Below are 27462 nucleotides of genomic sequence, written 5' to 3'. Positions count from 1 at the left end.
GCTTGCAGGGCAAATTACAGTTCAATTAACCAGTGATTAAAGTGAGAAATGGATGATGTCTTCATCTTTCTTACCTTTCATCCACTGAAAGGCTGTAATCTTCGCTATTGCTGTGGGGAGGTGGATGCGCTGGAGGGGGTGGAAGAAGATCTGCCCAGTTCATCCCAGCCTGCTTGGGGGCCTTTGGGGTCCGAGCACCCTTCTTGTGCCCTTGACTCCCTGTGAATAAAAAGCAGCACATATTTGTAATGCTTTTAACTCTCTCCTCAGCACTAGCTATGAAAAACAAAATAACTGCAGCCCCTCCCAGATGCTTTTGTATTCTCTGGGAATTTACTCCTGTGCTGAGTTTGGAGCAAATTGGCATTCCTGCTTTTGACACCAATTTCTACTTGTTGCTTCTTTGCAGAATTGGTCTACATTTTAAATGGTTGAATTTAACCAGAAACTTTACATAGCATGGAAAAAAGCACACAGGATACTCAACTTTAATTGTCAATAAACAGTCAAAATGCGATAAAACCGTAAATGAATTTTACAAGCAATGTCATTAAGAGTGAGCTTCCTACTTCTATTAATTATATTACAGATTATCATCTAAAACAAGTGAGCTGTAGACATATTTTCTAAAGTGCCTTTATAGTATTTAATTGCCAGAACCTAATATACAATATTATACAGATATGATCTATTAAAGTTCCACTGTTGCATTAAGTCACTGAATCTATGTAATTTGTACTTGTCCACTGAAACATTTTAGGCACAATGAAATTACTACTTTTAGTCTAAATGGCAGGTGCAGTTGAAAATAATTGCTGGAAGAACTAAAATAATAGAAGAAAATTAAAAAAAGAAAGATTGATGAAGTATTTCACAAATGTTTTCAACTACTATTACTGGAAAATTACAACTCATAATAAAGCAGCACAGTTTTAACAGTTCAAATAACTTTGAATAGGCCAATTATTCAGGTGGCCTTGAATTTTAAGTTCGGACATGGCTATGATGAGAACTGACTCAACCACTGTTCCTTAGCATATATTTTAATTCTTCTTTGTTGGTGTTACTCCTTTATTGTAGATAAAGCGACTGTTTTTGAGTATGTTTTAGAATCCCTCACATTTCTCTCTTAAACTGAAGCATGATTTTATATTCCCACAGTTAAGCCTTATGCACATCATGAAATACGTTGCAGTGAGATTTAGGAAGCCTGTTTTTCTCACTTCTACTGCCTCAGATTTTCCACTCTTAGAGACAGTAGTTCAGTCCCACATCAGCTGCTGGATACACATTTTTGGGTATGTACAATTATTTTTCTGGTATCTCAGTGTGTCAAGCAAGACCCTAACTATCCCAAGGCAGCCATCATCTTCATTCTCTGCCCTAAGCACCATGATATATACTGGGTTCAGCACAATGGATTTATTACTCTGGTCACCTTGCTTCATTCCTGCTGGAGTCCTTGGTATGGGACTGTAAATTGTCAGACTTCTGAATAACCCTAACAGGCATCAGCATGGGGAATGCCACCTTCTCATCTGTAATTTGCACGGGTTCACACCCCTGAGATGCTCCACGCTGAATTCCAAGTCTTAACGTCATTGAGCACTGGCTCAGCACCACATCCAGATGTTGTGGAACCTGGGAACAGGCAAACAGCTGTCTCCCAGAACAACACCCCTGAGCAGCCGGGAGAACTGGGAGCTGTGCTTATCCCACCCCAGGCACTGGGAATTCAGAGGCACAGCAGGTTCATCAGCATATTTATGTCTCTGCTGTTCCTCAGTCAGAATCAGTCAAAACAGAGCACAGGTTAGGACTGAGGGAACTGGACTGTCAAAGGCAACAGCAGAAAAGAATGTGAAAAGTCCTTGTCTTGATGAGTAGATGTAAAGTCCAGGGCAGAAGTGACTGTGACCATAGCTCACCCTATAACTGGTTTGATGCAAATAAACACAGTCTCAGACTTACAGCAAAGCCTCAAACCAAGCTTGTGAATAATTTCTGGTCTAGCTCTGAATATTTCATATAGCTCTACTAGCAATCAAACCTGAAAGTGAACAGGTTATACTACAATGATAAAGAGTAACTTTAGAATTAAACCATATTCTGTGGTTCCAAAGCACAGAGTACAATTTCAGTGCCCAGGTCAGCATTCTCCAGGACAAAAAGCTGTTTTGTTTCAACATTTTCACAAAGGATTTTCAGGTAGTTTGTATAGGAGATAACACTAAGAAACAAAATTTAACTTTAATTATCTACTGCCTACATCTGAACGATGTAGAAGAATAATTTTGACATGGAGCAACTGAAATCTATTGAATTCTTTTACTCAAAGAAAATGCATGGGTTTAATTTACAAAATTAAACATTTCTTAAAGCAGTTCTGTTAGGTATCAATGAAAAGCTCTGGTATCTTGAGCCTGTTCATGAATAAGGTTGCCTTGGGTAAGTAGACCCAAAATACTCTTTTTTTTTTCTGTGGCAGTTGAAAAGGAATTTCTATGACTTGCCCATCTGGAGACCATAACATTAACAAGTAGTGTATTAACATTAGGAAATCCAACCTCTATTTGATTTCATGACTTTCACAATTCTCGACAATCAATTACTTAACTGACATTTAGATGACACTAATCATGAGGATGCAACAAAAATATACGAACCCACTGGGCTAGTTTTTGTGCTGTTCTACTGTCAGTGGGTTCCTCCTCCTCATTCCGTCTCTAAGCCCAGCAGACAGTGCTAACCATGGCTACAGTGTCCAAATACCACAAAGCCTAAAGTTTGGAAAACGCTGTAGATACTCACCAGATGTACTGCTGCCTCTGTCCGAGCTGTTGTAGGATCCACCTGTGTTCTGGTCGTACGACTGGTTGTAGGGAATAGTTGGAGCAATGTTGTCATTTACTCGGTAATCTGCAAGTTCAACAGTATAATTAATGCTACCCTTCAGAAACACATCTATGTACCTGCTTTATAACACAAAGCAAGATCTCCTGAAAATAGTGAGGAAGAAACAATTTTTTTTTTTTTTTTTTTTCAGTAAGCCAAATCATTCTACCATCATGTCTTATTTTTAATTTATCTCTAGTTGTAAGCTTAAGGAATATCATGGGAACTTAGTAGCTCCACGTCTAAAATGGAGTAAAATGAAATCCTATGCACAGGGTTTTCACAAAGCCTCTGCAACAACTAAGTTTCAGTGGATATATAGATATACATACATGACCTGTGTGAACATTTTGCATACAAATACACTGTCACCTTGACTGATTTTCCATGGTCTCTGCCTAATTTATGCACGCAGGGCAACCAATGGACTGTGGTATCTACTTTCTGTATTTCAAAGGTGACAAACCCACATAGGAGCCAGCCCTGTACGACAAGGCTGAATGATCTGCTGGAGCAACAGTGCAGCTCCAATGAATTTGGTTTGCAACAGAAGAGATCTGTTTGTTTCAGGTCTGTTGACTCCAAGAAGATTTCTATTTACACTGGATCATGCAGGTCCTATAGGCAGGGCCTTTTTCCACTAATGGTTGTAACTATAACTTTCTTCTCCAGTTCCAAAGCACTCGATACATATATATTACTTTAAAATCTAGTTTTGGCAACCAGGTCTGTAAAAATTTATCAGAAGTAAAATACTCATCTGGCAGAACAACACTCTCACGCTAAGAAGGAATTATAATTTACAGAGAACAGAAAGGAGCTGAGTTACTCTTCGTACAGCAAATAAAACTGCGTCACAAACAGAACCACTGGACATAAAATAGTGACAATGAAGCACAGCATGTAACTCATCAGAACAGTTATTTCCCATCACAAAAGCTATAGGTATAATCAGCAGCAAGATGGCTTTGACTTAGAAAATGAGAAAATCAAGATCAGAATACTGACACATAAAAAAGCAAATCAAAACAAAAATAAAACTAAGAATTCTGTCCCCATCTGCTGCAGAAATATTAGTGATAATGTAAGCATGGGAAAAAGAGCAAAATGATAAATTCCACACCAGAGTGTATTCTGTAATAGTTTCTCAGCCTAGCTGCATTCCACAGACCATGCTGAAGCCCTACATACCACATATGTTTACACAGAGGATAAACAGTAAATCAGCACTCTGAAACATGTATATAGGACTGTCAGCAGACAATGCTTTAAGGGGGCCTTTCCACACTACAATATGCTAGAGAATATGCAGCTGTAATATACACAGTTTGAAAGATGCAGTGTCTTCCAGCGCATAAAAATCAAACGTGTTTTAATTCCCAGGCAGATACGTAATACACAGTTCACGAAAGAAAACAATTACAAAAAATACAGCTTTCAGCCTCTAGCAAGGAGCCAAAAACCCTGAATTTTCTTTTAGCATGTTTATGTCAAGGGAAGGTGTCACATTTTATATTGCCCTTTGAACTCCTCTGTGAGTAGATGGGTCCGGCAGAGAAATCAACATTCCTGCAAGGAAAGTTTTCTTTTTACTGGATCACTGATCACTATGCCAGCACTTGAGTTACAACAATCCATGCAAAAAGTTCCAAGTTAGAATGGGTCCAGTTCCTAGGGATACTGTTTTGCAAATCAGGTTATTAAAAGAGGTTGCGTGGTAGCCTGGAGGACTAGCAAGAAATCACATACCTATTTCTTCCAACTCCCACGCAGTGTATTAAAGAAACATGCCCTCAAGCACACAAAAGCCCCTTCTGATGTTTCCCGTTAACACTGAAATCAATTTATTTTTAGCTTCTGGATCCACAGACTTCAGTCAGGGTAACACAGGAATTTAGTTTCCAAAACTGTGTGTGGTAGCATTGCCTCTCAATACAGGAATCGAAGGCTTGCTAGGAACAAGTCTAAAATGAACTGGATCGCTCCGTCTGTGTCCCCAGTGTACAACACAATACAATTGTGCGGACTTTGATATGCAAAATTTCATTCGTTTACATGAACATGTAGATTTAATTAGTCTCCATCCACGACTGGGAAGAGTGGGTTGACCTATTTAAAATTTAAGGTAGAGTATAATGCGGCTACCATGCATCTGGCTTATGAATAAAATATCTGGCCTCTGTCCTAACCAATCCCTTAACTACTATTAAATTTAAATTAATCTCATATCCATAGGAAATGTATTTTATTTAACTCTTCTCTAAAGATACAGCTTGTTATTTTTTTCAATAAATTCAATATCTGAAGGTTATTGTGGTGCTAATTAACTTTCTGACACTGCTAGCTGTGGATTTCTAAACCTAAAGAGGCAGAAGTCTAAAAGCACCACAGAAGCCTGTAATTGCTGAACCTGAAAGCTTCAGACTCCCAGCACCCGAAGGTCAAAGCTCCTCTGATGCCTAAAGAGGAGAAACAAGCTAAAAGCTCTTCACCTTTGTTTAATTTGTTTTGCTCCATAATGTTGTACTGTATGGGTGGAACCTCTTGCTTTTGCTGAACTGAGGGTTTCCAGTGTTTCTCATTCGTGTCCCCGCTGCCATTGTTAACATTATTGCTGATATTTGACTGGATGAGTTGAGTGGTGGCATAAGGAGTGGGCTGCCCAGGCTGGCTGACAAATCTTCCGTCCTTTAGATTTGGACTATTGAAGGTTTTCATCTCATTCATTTTGTTGCTGAGGTCCACGTCCCCATACACAGTTGACTCGGGCAACATCAGGTTTGTCTGCTTGTTGTCCAGCTGATTGTTGTAATTTGCTATACAATCGGCTAACCACAGAGGAGAGAAAAGAGAAAAGGTCATTCTGTTCGCTTACACTTTCAATGAAAGTGTACTTTCAATGTACTTTCAATGAAACCCCCTTTAAAATTTCTCTTTTAGTGCACAACTGTATGGCTTGCATCCACTAAGCAGAGACACTGCCATTTACTAAATAATTTACAGAACATTATTTACCTTATAAACTACTGCTCCAAAAGCAGGGTTCACTGCTTCGTTTCACTGTAAATTCTGACCTTCTGAATTGCATCTACAATGACTTACCTTGCTGGGCTTTTCTACAGGAGCCATAGAAACATGCACAGTTTTAGACATTATTCTCAAAGCAGCATAGATATTCAACTAATAACTGTGATTTAAGTAATATGCAATGCAGGGAGAAATTAACCAAAACTTAATAGTGGGAACAACTAAACAATGACAGTCACCTCATGACACCTGAACAGCATTTAGATGTTCTTGTATTTGTGATAAGAAATAGAGATACACAGACTTTTATGAAACAGAGTGAAAAATGATTACACATAACAGAATTAAAGAAAAACAGTACAATGTAAAAGGTAACTCAGTACCCAGTAGCAAGTCTTTATTTGATCATCGTTTCCTTGTACAGTCTTATATTTGATTTGAAACAAAAGAAAAAAAAAAACCAGAAAAACAATCTGGAATTTTTGCTAATTTTTAGTCGCTTTGGATATTGCAAAATACGTAATACCACAGTAATACCATTGTCCTGTATGCTAAAAATGTATCAAAAAAGACAGCATGAATTCATTCTTCTAAGAGTTTACTGCATCGTGAGATCACCACTTATTGCAGAGAGTAAATCAGACATGTGCTGATGCTCTGGACACTCCTGCATGAAACAGTGTCCCTGCCTTTTCACGTTCTCTCGCCTCTGCGTGACAGCAGATCCACATATTTTTTTCCTCTCCACATCCAGTCCACTGGGAGAATACTGAATGGAGTAAAACAGTCTGTGGGTCAGCAGTTAGAAGGCTTAGTGAAACTAGCATTCAATGATCCTTAAGCAGAAATTCTCATTTTCCACTTGATTAATTCATCAATAATTACATAACACTCACCAGGAATATACTTTTTCTCTTTTAAAAGATGTGGTATTTATGCTAATGAATTTGATTCAAAGCCTGAAGTCCATTACCTGTGACCACAATGAATTTACTGGAGAGGATGTCAAGTAAAACTACATCAAAAATGCAAGATTTTACCATTACTCTAACTGAAATAATTAGTAAACACAGAGAATGTTCAGTTTCAAAATTATTCCCTAATACATACATATATTTGAGGAATATTTCCTGAGAAAGAGATATAAAATACTACTTGAGGATAAAAACCACTGATCCACATTTTCAGTGACTAAAGAACAATATCACAACACGCCACAGAGAGCTTATCACTGTACACTTCATGCCCTCCAGCCTGTGCTTCCTTGAAGGTTTTTCTGGTTTGATACATTTTTCTTTATTTTGATATATTTTTCTTTCTTACGTGAGATGTTATTTATTGCTTCTTTTATTTATTGCTTCACAGTCTTCAACTTCTTGACTTCTACTGTTTAAATGTTTTCATTTCTGCTTTTTCTTTCACCTACTGAATTATATTCTATAATGTAAGAGTCACTTATACATTTACCTCCTTCCATTTGCAGCTACCTCTGATTTCTGTGTAAGGCAATATAATCAATACAGTATGTGTGGTAGGTACATTTTTTTTTTTTTTAACACAGACACATTAGGATTCCTCAAACAAAGTACTTAAAACTCATTTACCTACATAACAGAAAATTTATTCTGTTAGATTTTTTCATAACACTAACTTTCGGAGCAATCTGTTCCCACTCTGTAGACTTGGAAGACTTAAAAGCTATTAAAAATGAAGCCACTTAGCATATTCACAGCTATAGAGGGGATATCCATCGCTGCTGCCTCAGAGCAGTAACCAAGCCCAAGCTGACAGAATTAAAAACACTTGTCAGATTTTCCAGGACAGAAGAGACCCTTATGAACACGTTTTCTGACCCCCAAGCTCAAAAGTTCTACTTGAAAGGAAGGATTCCCTTTGCAACACAACCAAGCTTAACATGAAAGCCAAAATGAGGAAGAATCCACTGCAGCTCATTGCAAGATGTTATAACAGTTTTCAACCCTCAAAAACGTGCGTTCTCTTCCTTTCCTGAATGTGTTAAGTTTCAATAACTAGAATTTGCTATGTCTGTCCTTGCCACAGTGCAGTACCCCTGTACCAGAAATGTTTTTACACAGGTAGCTGTGGATGTGACGTCCTCAGGCAGAGTGAGATCCAAGTCTCTAATGTCACAATCTCTCATCTGAAGAACCTGGCACTGGTCACTGCCAGACAGCATTATTGCAGGAGATGAATTACCATTACCACCATCCATGCATTACCAGCCATTAGAGCTGGTTTCACATTAATTACAGGAGGTAATGCTGCTTTGCACTTATGCAACTTCACCACAGGTGATCATACTCCCCCTCTGAAATGCTGGGACATGCTGCGAGCCAAAACCAGCCAGAGGTGGTGGTAGTGGAAAAGACTCATTTCATTCCTCACCAGCAACACAAACTGGGTTAAAACAAAAGGAACCTAGGGTGTGTTTAAAAGAAAATGTGCAACAATTAGCACTTCAAGATATATTTCCCCAGTAGTGTTCCCATGGAACTCATGAGATTTTCTCTAAGTGCAGTGAGTCTGTCCAACCTCCCAGGAACTACCATTTAACCTAACGTTTTATACTTGCTTTCAGGGTGTGAAGTTAACTTTCTTATCCACACACCCTAACCAGAACACCAGCTATCCCCTTTTGTATGGAATGGCTCTCCAAGGGAAGTTCTGAATGTGTCAAAATAGACTGACTTTGCTGCAGGTACTGTAGCAATGTTTTATTTCTTGCTTCCCGTCATCCCCAAACCAGAAGGAAAATCTTGTTAGTGTCATTTCAGTGCTTCTCTTTCTCCATCCAATCAACAAGGAAGTACAGAACAACCTAAAAATGACCTCATGTGCCCTTTTCAGAGGCTGAAACATGTCAGCTCAGTGTGACTTTTGGTAGCAGTGAACTTTGCAGGGACTCCCTCAGCCTACAGCTTGCTACAACTCTCCAAAGGGGACCAAAAAAGGATGCAAAAGGGGACAAGAGGCATAACCATGACATAGAGGAGAAACTCTATTAAGTCTAAATGCATTAGAAATAAAAAGCAGACAAACCTGTACACTTTCTCAGGTATTAGAAGCATATACTCTGTAAAGAAGATTCCTTAGCAAGGTAGAAACATATCTAACCTGGTCGACTGTACGTTGTGAGGTTGCTATCACTGTTTCCATTGCCAGAGGTGCAGCAGTTGATGGAGCAGTCATTGTGATTGTTCCCTGTGTTAGGCCAAGTGTCTGCTAGCCATGGCTGAGTGGCTGGTTCACTGATGTTTAGGAGTCCTGGCCTTTAAAAACAAAGCTTGGTCATTTAAAAAATTAAACAAAAGCATTTCCACATTGCAGTTACACTCTTCTCAAAAGGTTAGATATTACGAAATAATAGCATATGTCTAAAGGCTTTGGCCTTTGGAAAACGCATTGGAAAATGCAGATTGAATCAATTATTTAACAGTTTCTAGCCTCTTATATAACCTAGTCCTTGCTAAAAAGCTAAAGTGAACAGCCAAGGACAACATCTGTTCATTTTGCTGAACTACATATGTATACTGGTGAGCAACCTTTACCTGTCACTTTGGTTTTAATTTTGTTTTAAATTCTTTTTCTTGGAAGATTGTATTTTTAGTTTTCTGCCCCTTCACCCTTTCTTTAAGAAAGCAAGGAAATTGGCAAGTCGAACAAACAAAAAATTCACACATGGAAGCAAGATGGATATGGACAAATAAGAGCCAAATTTGGCTGTGAATAGTTCCAAATTCTTGGTGATTTATGGAGCCAAGTTCTCCTCACCATTAGATATTACTACTGCAGTGGATCAAAGGGAACAGGAGATAACAGAAACCTCTGTGGTTGGGAGCATTTGGATCTCACCAACCATACTGAGTGGGTGACACACCCTTGCTAACGAGTACGCCACTCTCTTAATCTTTGTGTGAGCGGAACAGCAGCAGCTCCTAAGAAAGTTTAAAGTAACTGGGAATACTTAACAGCTTAAAAATTCCAGATATGAATGCTGCTTACTGCCTGCACTTGGAATAAAGCATGTTCCTGCCATCAGCAGAAAGAAACAGCATTTCTTGTTTTCCAAGTTGCTGAATTTTTCTAGTGAGTGCTGAACATTTCTGATGAATGTTCTGTAGAATCTTCGGTGCCTCTGAAGTTTTCACGCTAAAAATGCAGTGGATGTTACAGTCCCACATAAATAGCACCCCGATACGATTTAAAATTGCCTTTGATAACTAAGGTGCTTTTAAAAATAGACAGTTTTACCCACTGTCATATCTATCTATATAGAGATATATATATATGGATATATATAAATAACACAGTCTCTTTCTCATAGGATTTAACGGGCAACTTTCCATTTAAAATAGTGCAGAAACTAGCTTCCATAACATTAAATGTGATGATCTTCAAAAATAAAATATGCTAATCCTCTTAAACAGCAAGTAGAGAATGTAAACTGCATGCAGTTAGTTGTGGGGGATAGAGTCTGTCAGTGCTGCAGGCTTAAGTCATAGTCTTAGAATGACATTTAAGAGTTCTACACATATATGTGTATATATATATTTCTGTACTGCATATGTCATCTGACAATTTAACATAGGAGGTGATGAGGCTTGACTTGCTGTCAGGCTTACAAACCAGCCAATGCATGTACAGTAAAGAAGTATTTTTTAAAAAAAATCTGAAATAAATATAGGGCTCTGTAGGCCTGCTGATTTGAAACACCCTTGCTTTTTTTTTCCCCTACCATTCTGCCCTTCCAATGAAACTACAACCTCAAGGCTTTTAGAGGAGACAAAGCATTCCAGAATGTTTCAGCACTTTAAAAAGACCCGTGATTTTTGTATAGAGAGTTAAAGATCCTTTGTTTCTAAAATTTACTTTGCATTCACACCTGCTGTCATGTAAGGAATTCGGTGTGAGGTATATAAGTAGATGAGGATTCTACCAAATGGAGCCATTTAGGTGGGACTGTAGGCAAGAGATGCTTGCGTGGTGTTGATTTGAGAGTAAAATTTCCAAAAATCTTTAACCTTGGCAACAAATTCCTTGAATCCCTGAATTTCTGTTTTGGGTCTGAGTAACAGTGGACCGAGCAAGTGGCTGTGTGGATGCCTAGATGCCGGCTGGAGTCAATCCACCACAATTACCATTACTCAAATCCTGTCTAGAAAAGGGATTGCTACAGAAATGGGTATATTTTTCTGCATCACAGAAGTGGGGATTAGGTTGAAATATATCACTGTGACATTCTGAATTCTGAAAAATGCTTTCACGTGCTCACATAACCGCACTTGGCAAAAACGCTAAACCTTTCCAAAACACTGCATATATAAAATAAGGAAGTCAGAACCTTAGGTTTGAACATCAGAGGAAGGTTTCATGTGCAAAAATAACATTTTTTTAGAATTTTTTTTAACACTGCAGAAGTATGTTTCATAATCTACAAAATAAGATACATCATAAATGCTGTAAATGCTATATATGCAAATGAACAAACCCAGCATAGATGTCAGCACCTTGAATCAACTACACTGCTAGATTATGGCACTGCTGCTGAAAACTAGGACAGTAAAATTGATGCTGCTTCTCTAGCACTACCAAAATGACTGTACATGATGTAGACACTTCTGGGTTCATTTCTGTCCTCTGAGTCTATGTGAGTGTGCTTTGTGTAGCTTGTGCTATGGGAAGAGCAAGAAAGCACAGTGGCACAAAGAACACAAAGGCTGTTAACTGCGTATCTTCTTGAACAATCTTGTCAGGGAAAGAGAGGGTTCATCTCTACTCTCTCTTATTTTCTCACTATCCTGGAGTGAAGGCAGCAGCCCGGTGATTTACAGATTTGTCCATTCAAAAATCACATGGTAACTGTTTTAGAGGTTTCCCTCCATGCATTTATGGCCACGACAAAGCAGCAGCATCCAGTGTTGGACACGAGATATCTGCAATTGCCCTTACCATGTGAGGTTCAGCTGCAGCAGGAGCTGAGTGGCCTCACCTCTGCACAGCATTCAGTTAGACCGGGAATGTTTTATTTTATGCCTAATCTTCACAATTACCAATTTTTTTTGCACGGTCTTGCAAATTAGAAACCACAAGGTGCCACTTGTGAAACAGGAATTGATACAGGAATTTGTTGCCCAGCTGGTCTCCGAGATCTTAGTGTTTATTTCAGCCAAATCTTTAACTGAGATGCTTCTAAAAAGGCATGTTTGAATGTGACCTAGAAAAAAAGTGGTGTGCTGCTAAAGTTTCACTGCTTTGACCTGCCTTTTTCTAAAACCTTCCCTTTTCTTCTGGGAGAAAACTCTACGCAGGAAATGTAATTACTGTTTTGACCACTGCCATTCATTAAGTAATAAGTTAAATCGAGTTACATCCTCAGTTTGGAATAGGCCAGGTTCTCAGAGTGGGGGGCTGTAAATTGAAAATCTACCTGTTTCCCTCTCCTTCAGTGCCCCATCTCTTGTAAGCAATGCTGTAAGTATTTTGCATTCACAGAAAGATTTTCTCTTAAAATGTCACCTTATAAGCCGTTTATGTCTTCAGCAATTTTTTCCAGTAAACGTTTTCTTTCTTTGTAGTATTTGTGAACCAGCTATATTTCTTAATCTTCATAAATGCTACGACTTAATTACTTTTACTCCCTTAATCAGGTGGTAAACCAGGTCTTTATTTCAAAGTTAAAGCGCTCCCTCTGCTGCTCATTTTTTGAGATGCAGTTTTTACAGGTTAACAAAGCTTAAAGTATTTTGACCAATTTTTAGGAAGTCAACCTAAAAATTCAAACCATCTACCCTCCTTCTAAACAGAAAAATAGATGGCTACAACTTATAAATTAATATAACAAATTAGAACAGATCTTTGCAAGTGATTATTCTGCCATCACTTACAAGGACAATTGTATATCTGGCATCTTTAAATTTAGTTGCACATGATTTATACCTTTAAGAATAAAGGACATAATTACCTGCCTCCACTGCTTACGGCCTCTCCTCCTCTCTGATACGTTACTGAAATAGTTAAAGATAAAAAAAAAAAAAAAATAAAATCATAAGACTCCTGAAATAGCAGTATTACATTTGCCTTTGTTTAAGACAATAAATGTGCATTGTTTATACATTAATTCTGAGTCTCATTTTGCCAGCTATTGCTTCAAATAAAAGTTTATACATAATATTTGTGATACTTGCTAAATGCCAGTCTTAGCCCCAACAGGGTTTTATATTTCAGTTCTGTTCTGAAAAACACACACACACATGAATTGCTTAAGAAAGCAGGAAGCCATACATCAGGTTGAACTTATCCTTAACATAACTCTGCTGACTTCAGTGGAGTTACTCTGTGGAAGAATTTAGGTCATATATTTATTTCATGAATGGTTAGATGTTAAAGCTTTGCTCTACCTTATTATTTTGGCATGATTAAAGAGGTATCATGATTCTATAACAGGTCTTACTTCCAGTGTAAACAATGGCTCATTACAGCTGAAGCTACTGCAAAAATACATTCACTTTCTGAACGCTACTGCACTACACTCAGGGAACGAGTCCACAGAAGCTCCACGTTTTATAACATTTTACAGATGGATTTATAAACAATACTTCCTAATCTAAAATTATAAATGTGTGAATTTTGGTTAAAAAAAAAAAAATCTGGCAGAAAGAATACTTTTTAAGTTAGAATTAATGATTTTGTTGGCATTTCAGAAGCATTCTGCATTAACAAAGTGCAGGTCTACATGCCATTGTTCATCCTTCACAGGAAGCATGATGTTCGAAAAGTTCATTTTTAGGATGCAAACATCCAAGAAGAAACAGTGCTATTAATTCTGCAGGTTTGCACTGGGTTTGGCAAAGGGTTAAGGAGATTTCCTCCCTGCAAATGCTGATGGATTCTACGCTTTCCAACTAGGAATGTGTTGAAAACAAGCAGCCAAATTCTGCTGTTTAGTAGAACTCCAAACTGGGAGTCTGCAAGAGAGAGATAAATGCTGGCAGCGATTACAGTAACAGGATTAAAATGTAGGATGCATTCCTACAGGTAAGTCTTTTACTATAGGTAATGCTAAAGAGGAGGGTCTGGTTCCATTTCAAGTCAAAGGAACAAATGACTGAGATTGTGGATTGAAAAAAAACCCCAGTTTTTTTCCCCTTTTAACGTTTTACATGTTTTATGTTTTTCCCAATCTCTTCTTTAAGAATCTCAGGGCTATTTATTTTGCAGCTCTGGCATATCTTAAGGAGCCTTGATATTTTTTTTTTTATTGTTAAGGATTCAACTGAGAAAACACAAGTTAGCTAACCTGCCAACCTCAGTAGTGTGCTCCAATTGAGACTGCAATAGGAGTTCTCTGTTAAGCCAATTAAAGTAACAGCAAAATAATAACAGTCTGAATTAAGCCTGCACCGTGGATCTCAAAGGCCTTCAGAAATATTAAGGGCCACTCTAAGTTGTGGTGAGCAGGAAGCAACTCCACTGAACATAAGAGGGTGACTTTTGAAACAAGGTACTATCCGGATTGATGAAAAGCCCATGGATAAGAATCTAACCCAGTACAGTTTGCTCAGTGGGGATGAGAACAGACAGACACGAGTCTGCTTTGTCTGCAGCCCAACTTGAAGGACGTAACTCAGCTGCTGCACAGAGGCCAAATTAGTCCAGTGCTGATTATGAACTAATATGCCCTGTAAACCTGAGTGTGCAGGGGAGGGGGTAGGAGGTTTTTACCCTGCCTGGATATCCATGTCCTGCAAGTCTCACAGACCTCTTGGGAAAATAAAGGGTTTAGAACACTTGAGGAAGAAACAACCTGTCTGTTCACTCAGGCTGTAGCTACAAGAAATGCAGTATATACCAGTGGGTACTGGATGTGTTGAATTGTATCTACTGCAGAGGATGAGCTGCTCAGCTGCCAGACTGTGGGACCCACTGAAGGTCAGCTCTACAGAACAGAAAGGCTCTCACGGACTTTGGTAGGCTATGGTTTGGATTGTGTCATGTTTACACACTTCCAAACAAAAGGAAATAGAAAATGAGTGTAAACGTGCACTGAATTTTAAATGCACCTCTGTTTAAGCAGAACATGATAATTTTTTAAAAATTTCATAGCACAAATATGGTTTAAGGCAGCAGGCAAAGAAATCTAACAGCTACAACACTTTGATTTTCCGTGTCTTCTAAAGTAGACAACTCCTAGGTCACTGGATTAAGGCAGATTCAGAGGAAAAAAAAAAGGAGCAAATGTTTCACCAACTATAATCCCACTGAATCCCTTTCAAGTCAGCATCTGGGCTCTGTTAAGTCATTCCTCCTCTATCAAAAGCACCTTTTTCATCCCTAGATGCAGGAGGCCACACTACTCCATTGTAATACCCACGAAGAGAGCCCAGGCTGTACAAGCTGACAAGATCATGCTACAAAATGGCATGCTGGCAGGAAATGGTACGCTACAAAATGGTACACACAAACAGGAAAAAAAATTGTCAGCCACAAAGCAAATACACGCTACTCAGAGAACAAATAATGATAGCTGTCATTAATGGAACTGTTCAAAGAAACCCTTCAGAACAGCTGGGCTGGTTGGTTATGTCAGAAAAAAGAGAAACAGTACCACAAACACATGCTTAAGTAACAAAGAAGGGGGGAAAAGTGCAAATATATACCTGTTGGTGTGAAGGTAAAAGACGGGACTGAAAAATCAAAACAAAATACAAACTGGTTATTAAGCTGAAGAGAGAAAGGGAAACATACCACATTAGTATAAACCTAGCAGACAGCTGAACATAAAACAAATGTATATAACTAACCCAGTAGTTCAGTCACACTGATATAAAAATAAAATTAAAATTGCAATTCAGAAAGAAGCTTGTCTCTGCAGGTACTACTCTGAAAAGGAAAAGAAAAAAAAAGCTTGATATTCTATTGTGCTCCTGAGAAGACCTGATTGTGGTTTAGCCTTTCAAATCCCTCTCAGTTTGGTATTTTAACGGTTTTTTTTTTCCTGAAAATCCTAGCACAAACAAAACCCCCACACTGTTAATCATTTTAGAATGCAGAATGACAAATTCCTTAACAAAGCCTTATCAAAGTCCTATTGAATCTTATCTGCAGTTCACTAAGTAAATGCTCATTACGCTGAACTAATAGGCACACTTAAGTATTCAGTAAGGAAATAATAATCATAAAAAGGAACAAAGAGAACTGCTGTTTTACTGTCTCTGAATCAAGAATGGCACCAACTCTCCCTGCAATAAAGGCACTAAAATCTATTGCAGCAATTAATTTCTGTTTTCATAGACGAGACCCTCGAACAGAGTTTTTCTTTCTTCCTTTCATAAATAATCACAAAAAAAGGAGTAGAATATCTCCCTAGATGTAACACCTTTCTACCTTTCAACCCTTGGCTTTAAGAGGGAAAGGTTAACGATGGAACAATGACATTGCTTGACAATCTTCTCTCTCACAGCTACTATAAATCCTCTTTGGATCAATAGGGTCTCTAATCCAAATACAGAGCACCAGCATCTGCTCTTCCTATTAGCACATGCTCCCCCTCCTGTTGACAAGATAGTATAGTTTCCCTACCACTGATGGGCAGAATAAGGCTAACATTGCCTTTTCTCTATCTAAGGGCAAGAGAAAGGTAAGAAAAACAATAAAATATTCCCTAAAATAGCCTTGAGATGGAATTTGATCAGCAAACCTGTTACAGAAAGAAAAGGTTCTGTCTAAGAGAATGACTTCTTAATGTAATTTCTGTAACAACTCTGATGTTTGGGGGGAGTTCAGAGTGTCTTGTTGTTATAATCTAGGATATGCTGTAGATTTTCCCTCTTTCACCAAGCCAATTTATTTCCACGGATATAACACTAAGCAAAGAAAGGAAAACCTTGGAGCATTTGCCCATTTCAGGCTGCATTTACAGCAAAGCTCTTTATCTTGGGAATTCCATTGTATTTTCTTTGGGCTAGGCATTTTCACACAGTCAGGTATAATTTAGCTACATTCAAAAATACAGAACCATAGTAACAAGCTTTCACCAAAATAGAAAAGTGCATCTAAACCCCAGCTATTCAAAAGAGAATCAAGAATCTCAAAATTAATTTGCAATCACAAGGATACGAAAAAAATCTCAAACTACTGTCTTGTTACTCTTCTATGAGCTAAGTACTAAATCTAGTGTAGTTTCTTAAGGAACTGAGGAACAGATGAACAGAGGCTCAACTAAAAGAAATTTTATCACCACCATACGAAAGAACAACTTATTTCTTAGAGCGTCTATTAATAAACTCTTCTGAGTGTGTAAGACTGCTAGTACAATATGTATGTGTGGGAGTAGTGAAGTATTTTAACAGATGTCAGGCCTGAAGCTAAATATAAAAATAAATAAAGAATTGCAAGACTGAAGAAAGTTTGGGCTTGCAGTTGTGACTTGATGCCCTGCAGAGTGGCAAACTACTTCACAATTTATATTTTACTAAAGATTGCTTTTTTTCTTGAAGAACACTTGATACTGGAGATACAGACCCTACTTTTCTGCGTAGTTTCATTTAAATCCCCACCAAATCAAACAAAAGACATTTATATAGATGTTGGGAAAAAAACCAAGCTGTTTTGAACAATAGCTGATGTCACCGAAGCAACCATTTTTAAGGGCAAATTGTATGCCTTTTGCTTAACCACAGGTACTGCTGAGAGCACAGGGATGTTAGTTGGATAGAACTGTAGGAAGGCAGTATGGCAGCATGCTATTAGTAAAACAAAACAGCCCAGGCCAATGCAGCACAACGTGGGAGTCTGTCCTAGCTAAGAAATCCCAGCAGAACAGTGGAACTCCTTCCTGATTCCAGTGGCTACAACTCCGCTACAACCACTGTGCCTGAAGTCTACAGTGAGCATTGATACTTAATAAGCAGGGAGGACATCTCAACTCTGCAACACTCCAGAATTATTTCCATGTTTCCACTCACTCATGTGATATTTTTAGCACTGCTGCTTTTACATAGCAACACATTGTTACTGTTTAAAAACATTTGTGTTAGATTTGCCTATTTTTCTTGCCCGTCACGCATTCACTCTTGAAGGGACTAAAGAATGGAATCGCATGACACTTTTTGTACATTAAGATGTGTCCACCTTTGAAGCCTAGGCCTATCTTTTGATTGCTAAATATCAAATATTTTCCTGCTATTCCTCCAAAAGCAGGATCTCCCATTTTCTGATTAATTCCAAATTTTATAGTTTGCGCTCTAGGAGTGCCTACGAGGTACTGCTTTGAGATGTAATGAACTGCAGCTCATTGAATTCAACTTCAACTTTGGGGCTTAATCAAAAGATTATTGGATCAGGAGGAATCCAGTTTTTATTCCAGCAGATCTTCCAGGAAGAGATTCTAGCTCTGTTTGTCAGAGAGTATACTGTAAAGCGCTGCTTGTCCACTGACAATGGGATATAAAAGGTGTCAACAACATGAAATAACACGAAAATGGAGGATGCTTTAAGCTGGCCCCACTGCTGCCGCTCTAACCAAGTGCAGATGCAGGATGTGACAGCCCCAGAATCCAGTCCCAGCAAAGGGTCTCACGACAGCATTTACGAAAAGAGCCTTGGAAAGCAGACTTGACCGCTGTGCCTCTGCAAAACAGCCACTTCACCACATTCCCCCAGAACAGAAGAAACTCCAGGTACACACACCAAAAGCGTTGCTGTAATGTACACCACTGTTAGCGTTCCCAGCAGCAAGCAAAGGGCTGAACAGGACAACGAACTACCATCCACTTGGCTCCTTTTCAGATGGTACAGTGTCAGACAGCAAGGGCATACTGGAAGCTCCCAGCCTTAAATCCATCTTTACACTTCTCCTTTGTAGGAGTACCTTTATGAAAACCTAGTCTAGGTATTTTGCTAAAGACTTAGGCTTTAAAGGCAGATTTCACACGTTACGTAAATTTTGCTGCTTTCTGCCCTGGTTCCCAATCCACACTTCCTGCAAGTATCGAAGCACTCTGATAATTCCTTACTGGGGTCTTAGAAGGACAAGAGACTGATGACCAAGTAAATGGCCAGCAAACGGGCATTCAGCAGCCAGCAGACCGAAACACATGAATACGGCACCTTTTCTGATACCAGCGTAAGTACTCGTGAGTCCATTCCGCTTCTTCCTGTGGCGGTACAACCAGATGCTGAAGACCATAAGGATAATCCAACAGGCTGCACCAATTCCAGCAATAAAGGCAGGTTGCTTCACTACATCAGAGATCTGCTGGGCTAAGCTGACTTGATCTTCTGAAGACACAGGGTTTCCGTGAGAATCTGAAACAGAGACGCCCGAAACGGCCAATTAATTTGAATGATCAGCTGTAAAAGGCACCATGGAAAGAACTAACATAACTGTAGTCCAGTTTTTCAAGGTCAAATCCTTAAGACTGCTCTTCAAAATCTCTTTTTACAGGTCTTGATAGAAATGCTTTGTTTTCCATACAAGACAGGTACCTCCAATATCACTGACTTTTGTTTGTTTATGAAACCTGCTAAAATCAGGCTACCAGGCACACAAACAGAAAATTAGGCTCATAAATTACAAACTTTTAGACTGCTATGTATTTATTCTTTTTTATTTTAGCAAAGAAATATCAGCTTCATGAAATTATTCAGAAAATCAGCAAAGAACACAGCAAGCAAAAGAAAGCTCAAGCTCAAATCATGAGAAGTAGTGTTATCAGGGCTCTGTCAACAGGTAGAAATCAGCTCCTCAAACACCCACTGAAAATCACAGAATAAAAAATTCAAACTACATTCACATGAGGTTGGTATTGAGGGATACCTTTTAATCAAGTAGTTCCTGACAGATTACTTAAATCTTGTATTACCAGTCTAATGTACTCTTTGCAGTCTCTCAGTCTCTCACTTTGACCTCAATTAAAAAAAGACTGAATATTTTAAAGGATGTAAAAAAGCAAAAGTATAAAATAACCAATCCTGCCCTCTTAGACATGGATGTAAAAGCTAAAGGATAACTAAAAAATGAACTGGCAAAAAAAAGCCAAGCAGCCTCATGAGTACTGAACAAGCAGTGTTTTTCAAAATCAGTTTATCATTAAATACTCCATGTCAAAATAAAGAACATGTATTTTTCCACACATTATTATTATTTTTCTTTTAAATAGAGATCACACCTATAAGAATTGGTCTTTTACGCTCTACAGAACTTTTGCAGGAACCTTCTAGGAGCAGCAGTAAGAAGATTCAGTTTAGTGACTAACGCTTGCTAACCGAAGTGAAGCAACCAAAAGACAAAATACTGCTTTCCTGATGTGCTTTAGCACTACAGTGAGTGCTTACTGGAAATTTCATTACTGCACAGGGTGAGGGCAAGAATTTGAAACCTTTACTCGGAGCGGATATTGCTTTACACATTCCACAGCTTACTCTTTGAAATACCCATTTTCACTCCCGTGTATATCCAACAGATAGTTGTTTTTTACTATTGGTAGTGACATGAAATTCAGAATGAGAGATAAGTGTTTTTAAGAGAAAGGTGCTGTTATTAATTCTAATAATATGAACTATATAAGAAATGAAAACCTATTTACTTAAAAAACAATACCTTTTCCCTAAAAATTAGGTAGTGCATAGAATTTTTTTTATGATGACACCTTGGGTTACTTCAAAGAAAGCTGAAACAATATATAAGAAATTGCAATACAAACAAGAGACTGAATCACAGCGAATTACACAAATGACAAACCTCCTTGGGAAAACGACACCTTTATGAATGGGAAATGGTTAAATTAATAACAGCTTCTTCCAGGGAAGAATTCCAGATTCCAGTTTTTGCAACACTGAAGTCATATATCTGTTTTGCCGAGAAATCACCCCCGCATCTGCCTGACACCTTATTGGAAATCTTATTTCATATTTCGGGTCCCTTTATCTCCTGCGATCCTAAGTGCACTGCCTAGCCTGAAAGTTCACCAGGCAGACACATTCTTTTCTTCCTAATACACCCTTTGTGTCTGCTGGGTTTATGGATTTCATGCCTATTTGTGCAAGGTTAAGATGGGTTGCTTCAGATTTTATGGAGACAGCCAAGTGAAGTTCCACACAAGTGGCCAGATGGGCTTAAACGTATAAAGTATACTGTGACCAATGGATTAAAGCTGTCACTCTCTATCTCATCTTTTGTCTCTCTGCAGCTGAGGCCATATTAAGATATGAGAACTTGCATCATCAGTCTCTTTTCAAAATGAGTAATTTCTGTGTTTTTAAACAGCTACAATACCTTATACAATGTAATGGAATAGAGCAAAAGATTTATGGAGAGCCTATGGTCCCGAATAAATCTGGAAGACTAATAAATATTTTTCTCTAATCCTTAAAATATATGTATTTAAGACAATAAATCCAGGAGAAAAAAAATAATCACAAACTCAAAAAACAAACAAGAATGCTTTTTAAATATCAGAAACTCAAAAAACAAACACGAATGCTTTTTAAACATGTCAACCATTCAGCCATACAGAAAGACACTACTTTTACATACACAAACATTTTGCATTGTTCAGTCAATGCCTTCCTGAAGACTATAAAATCCTGAAGAATCTCTTTGAACGTTTATTATTCTACTTTTTAATTAACGGTAATTTCATGCTATTATTTGACTTGTCATTGCAAGCAAAATAATATGCTTACTTTTAAGACATTAGGCTTATGGCACGTTGTATATGGGTGGACTGTTAGAGCTATTCCATTAGCTGGTATTTATTTACAGACATGGGGAAGAGAAAAATGGTCTATATTCACATTCAGTTATATAAACAGCATCAGGGAAAAGGAGATGGAAAGGCTTTCAAGAGGTCCCATTTGACCCATGTCCTACTCCTCTTATAATTCAAAAATAGAAAGTAAGCTAAATATAAAGCAAAGGGAATGAAATCTAGTGAACTCCTCTTCCCTAAAAATTTCCAGGACCTTTATCTCAGGAGCCTTTCTTTGAGAAGGACATCTTCCCTCTCCGTAACAGCCCTGTGAAATCCTCAATGATCAATCAAGAAAAAAGTTCTTGAAGGAAAAAAACAAAAAGTAATTTTTCTTCATCCCAGGAAATTTCTGGAAGCTTTGATTGAAATATAAATGGTTCATAATGAACATTCCTGTTGCTGCTTGCACTCCTCGGGGAGATGTGCCAAAATAATAAGTGAACATAAACATTCTGCAGCAAAGTGCATCCTACTGCCAGAGCAGCAGCAGCAGCAGCATTTCATGTACTTGAAAATGCCTCAGAGTTTTTGGAGCAGGCTGATCTCACAACTCCCTGAAACCAGCACATTATCACAGTGACTCATGCCTTCTTCTACCCCAAGATAAGAGCATTCCTTTTAATCACAGATAATGTTGCTATGGCTATTGCTCATAAGCTACTCGATTTGACTGTCTTGAAGCTCCAAGTTTCAAACTTCAATGAAAACTAATTAGAATTTACACAGAGAAGAACTGGAACCTCTAATTCTCCAATGTTAAATATTCATATAAATAATAATAACGTAAAAGCTATCGTTAAGTTGCTAAAGCATAAATTAAAGATTAATATACTGCAACATACATTCCAATTAAGATTAGAATACCAAAGATTCAAAAAAGACTGGAAATTCCAGGTTCACAGGTGTGCAAGGAGCCTTAACTTGGCCTTGCACATGTACTACCTACAGAATGGTACTTTTCCATATGTGTCTCATTCAGTATACAAAATATACAAACAGCAAGTAGAAATATCTAAATGCTGTTAATATTGCTAATTTTGACAAATAAAAATTTGCAAAACACCTGGAAACTGTAACATATTGCCTAAGTGTCTTCTCAAACATATGTTTGTGATGCTATATGAAAATTATTTGGTAAAATATTACCAACATGAGAATATGCTATTTTGTCTCCTTTCTAGTTATGTATGCTTCCAAAACTGGTAAAATATCATTTCTGCAATTCTATCTTAAAACATAAAGTTTGAGGAGACAGCACCAAACTGGTTTGCTGAGAGAGGAAAAAAGTTGTTTGCGGGCCACAAACAAAAATATCAACGAAAAAAGGGGCTGACAGAATGCCCTGAAGACATGCTAGCTAGTTCCCAAATCACATCCCCTAAATGAAGAAATTAGAACAATAAAGATTCGATGAGACTTTCTTGTGCTTTGTACACTTGAGACATCCAATGGTTGAATATTACACTCAACATTTAATTGTGCAGTAATTGTGCAGACCCCTAATAACAAATAACTGCATACCATATATTCATACAAATTGTGTGTTTAAGAGCAACATTAACCACAGTTGTAGGGCTTCTCAGAGCTGGTACTGGTAACAAAGTATGTTGAGACATGTTCCAATGTCACTACTTACTTGTCAATAAGCATAGGTAATACTACCAAGCTCCCATAGGTAGTATCCCATTAATTTGTAAAAGTTAGGCCAGAGATCAGGAAAAAAATGTTGAAATGTTGTGCTGATTCTCATCTTTTTGCATAAAGCATTTTTGTAAATGATGCCTTCAAGTTACGTGTTGTGAGAAGACAAAAGTGGTGTACTGAAATTCTACGATTTTGTTTGTCCACAGCTCAGTATTATAAGCATAATATAGCAAGTTGTACTGTGTCTAGTTCTAAAAAAATAACAATTTTTTTCCTTAACAACAAAGCTCTTGCAGTCTGTCTTTACGCAAAATACCATATTTTCTTTTAAAACAAACAAACAAATTGATTTCCAGTCCTTGCAATTCCACAGAAAGCTTTAAAAGGTTATTCAAAAGCCTACAAGAAAATTCAGAAGCCTCATGGAGGGTGTGTTTTAAGAAGGCACATGATTTTTTCAGTTGATCTCATGATTTTAAACACTGGAAGGTGATTTTATGAATAACAAGCAAGTTATATCGTTGTCTTGTCCCTGGTGGCATGGGAAGTCTGGGGTACCACAGCTCAGTGAGCTGCTTCATGTCAGCTGAGACGTGGAAAATGAAAAAGCTTGGAGCTTACAATTTGTACCTGTCTTTGTAACAGGTTAAGTGTGTGCACAAGGTCATTTATCACAGCTCAGCTGATGCATGGGACTGTGATTGCACGCCTCAGCTCCCAGGGAATCCAATGTCTCCTGTCCTCCCCTCTTGTTCTCATTCGGGAAGGCGGCCTCCAAAAGGTGAAGCTTTCTCCTGTCACACATCTGGCTGAGACTCTACCCAGGCACATCTCATCTGTGGGGAGCACCCCACACAGCACAGAGCCTGCCACAACCCAGTCTCACGTTTTTGTAAGGAAAACACATTATGAGGAGACAGATCTTAGTCTTGAATGAAAAGTTCTTAAAAAAAAGTGAACCTCTAAATCACATAATATGTTCTGTTTCTGCACATGGAATTCTTAATTTTTTTTTTTTAAAGGGGAAAGATTGTACTAATTCAGATATCAGGAAAAGACTTCCTGAAGGAATAGCTGAGGCCAGTGCCAGAAATGCAGAAACTTGAAGCTGTTGGTAGCAAGCTCATAGTTCCTAGAGCATGTAGGTACAGAGAGTAAGGACAGTTTCAAACCTTCTAAAAGCATCATTCCTAGTCCTGTTCCCTCCCCCTCCTTGGCCTCCCTTCTGTCTCTCTGGAACCATGTTATTTACTGCTGGTGAAAAGTGCCAACTGATGGAATCAACAAATTAATTTCCCTTCTTTAGAAAGCTATCAGAAAATTCTAATGTTCCACCCCCATGCTGGGAGCACTTCTGAAAACTAAGAATGCGATTCCTTGAGGGGGCTTGTTCCTTGAGGGAACTTGTACTACAGGGTGGAGCTGGATAAACAGCAGCCACTCTTCTACCTGTATGATTTTAGGTTGATCTGTGCTACCAAAGGATAGTACTCCTTAAATTTAAGTACTAATTTTCAGCAGCCTTCTGCAGGACTGTCTAGGTATTTATCTGTGCTGCTTCCTGTGGCATGGATATCCACAAGACTCCAGATCTTTGCCATGAAACAACCAAATTATAGGATTTACTACAGCATATCTGGAACTGGCCACGTCACTTAATAAGAAGCAAGCGGTGAAGACTACGAAAGCAAACTCCAACCACAAGGAAATACACGTATTCTACAAGACTTGCACATCTAAACACCTTTTGAGGTGTGTGATTGCTTCTTGTTTTCTAACACAGTGCCAGGAAAAGCCAGGAACCCCGTAGCAGGCAGAAATCTTCCCCCAACAGTCTCATTTGTTTCTTTTTCCACATACCAAAACCTCAAAATGATTAAGTTCCATTATAAAATTCACCTTCATTGGCATTTGCTTATCATCAGAGAAATGGGGGAGGAAAAAAAAAGTGTTTATGAAATCTTTGGCTTTGAACATTTGAGGTTATCCTCATGAGTCTCACTAATGTAGAATTTTCAAAACTTAAGCCTGGAAAGCTGACTGGAAAGCTGACTGTAGGAAGCTGGGAATGGTAGCTGGCTGTAGGAAGAGAGCAATCCAACAAATAACTATGGGGTTTCCCTGTACTAATTCCATATTAATGGAATATCATACAAGTGGTGTGTCATTTTGTTGTAAAATCTCTATCTATGTAATGGGGAGCCACATGCCTGCATAATTTAACTAAGTTAAAGGGGGAATTCACTTTAATAGTCAAGGAAATTGTACATATAATTTTCCATATTAGTCGCTCTGTCTTGTTTTCACATGCTGTTAATTATAGATTTTTTTAAATACAACAAGTGAAATAAGAAGGAAGATCTACTAATGATACAGAGACAGACAGGACATAAAGCCCAAAGCAACCTGCTGAGCTTGATTTCACAACTCTACACTGTAAGGATAAGGTATTTTGCTACAGGCATACCAGTAAAGCAGCATATGACTATACTTAAAGCTACTTTGAATAATCTTCAGTTAACCAACAGCAAAGATGCACTTCTCCCAGAAAGCTCCAGGAGCAAGGCCCCTGATGAGAGTTTATGACAGAGATGTTTGGTGTTAATGAAATTAGAAGGTCAAGATTATTGTAAATCATCTGGGTACCTCCTTTTCCTGTACTCAGGTTATTTACTAGGTCTCACACAGAGTTGATATTTATTGTGCCTAATTTTAGCATGCTTGGGAATTTTTTTTTTCTCAATAAAGATAAAATCTGATCAAGACAAATTACATCCCTAAACTAAAGTGATTCAACACTTAGTGATTCATACTCCCCTACATGTTTTATTGCACCAGTCTTGAGGCTGAAAATTCACTTTGAAAAGTCAACAACCAAACTCCTGAATTGGGAGACTAAAAAACCCTGTGTTATTATAACCCCACCTTTAGAATGCAGTTGCAAAGCAAGTTTTAAACCAGAAATGCCAAATCCTGCTATTCCAGGGATCAAGTAACGCTATCTATTTCACTTGTCTTTGAAAGTATTTCCGGTGCCATAAAGGACAAAAGTAAACAAACAGAAATCATGGAAACCACCAGGCTGGATTACCAGCAGGCTTACCTAATTGGATAAACTGGGGATCGCTTTTCACTCCAGGTCCTGCCCCGGTACTTGCTGCCACTTCCACGCTGTATCGAATACCAGGAACCAGGGAGGGGATGACCACGGAGAAGGTGGTACCATCCACTGTCTTGTTGATGTGGTATCGACTTTCATTGCCAAGACACCAAACCTGCAGGGAAGTGAGTGCATGGTGTGCATAAATGTTCAACATTCAACACCGAAGGATAGGCGGAAGGAAAGATGACACATTCCTTTCTCCTGGATAAAGGAATTTATAATTGGTCACTACTTCAACACCTGCAGTCACGGATTGCTGTCCTAGGCACTCTACGGATAATGAAAAGGTACTTTTTGTTCCAAAGAGCAGGTCCAACTACCACCATTATTTGATGGGTTTGTCATAATTCATTCCGAGTTCAACTGGTGTTAATAAAACTAAAAGCATTAATAGCACAGAACAGGATAGGGAGGCCCCGTAGCCAAGAACTGGTCACATAAACAACTAAGTAAGAGCATTCAGTTTAATGAATTTGCAATTCTCTTGCTCAGGAATTATTTATCAAGAAAGACTTTCGTCACTCAAGTGCCTGAGAAAGTCTTTCATCACATGACATCACAAGAGAACTGATGCCATGTTGGAATTCAAACGGTTTCTTTTTTTTTTTTTTTTAAGATGGCAGCAAGAGGCAAAGACTGAGTGATTTTCTGTCTTCTAATTGAGAGACAACAGCATGACATCAGATCTCATTTTTGGAGATCTAGACCAGTCTTGCGACTTTGAATCATCACTTCGCAAATTATATATCAGTGACATTAAACAACTGGGAGAAATAAGATGATGATATATTTTTATCCCCATAGGCCTGAACCACTGATGTGGCAAATGCTTTTTAAGAGTATGGTTGAACTCCCAACTGCTATTCGAGGTGAAGTAGCAGCTAATCTAGATCTGCTAAAAAATATGATAAAGCTGTGTTGATTTCGGTTTTGTCCCCTTTCCACAAATGAATTGCTCTA

At 38.3% G+C, this 27462-nt stretch overlaps 1 protein-coding gene across 1 annotated transcript in view; it reads right to left on the bottom strand.

Annotated features, from left to right (window-relative positions):
* Positions 1-27462, bottom strand: part of ROBO1 (roundabout guidance receptor 1) — a 703140-nt gene that overhangs the window by 17197 nt on the left and 658481 nt on the right. The window contains 8 exon segments of the mRNA XM_050332388.1: positions 75-219; positions 2812-2919; positions 5388-5723; positions 9058-9212; positions 12905-12947; positions 15600-15626; positions 19051-19248; positions 26443-26614. Of these exon segments, the coding sequence (XP_050188345.1) occupies positions 75-219; positions 2812-2919; positions 5388-5723; positions 9058-9212; positions 12905-12947; positions 15600-15626; positions 19051-19248; positions 26443-26614 (1184 nt within the window).

The sequence above is a fragment of the Myiozetetes cayanensis genome, unplaced genomic scaffold (genome assembly GCF_022539395.1).
Source record: "Myiozetetes cayanensis isolate MyiCay16 unplaced genomic scaffold, myiCay2020 scf5-8, whole genome shotgun sequence".
NCBI lineage: Eukaryota > Metazoa > Chordata > Aves > Passeriformes > Tyrannidae > Myiozetetes > Myiozetetes cayanensis.
The sequence above is the reverse complement of the archived record's forward strand: the minus strand, read 5'-3'. Positions and strand labels throughout refer to the sequence as shown.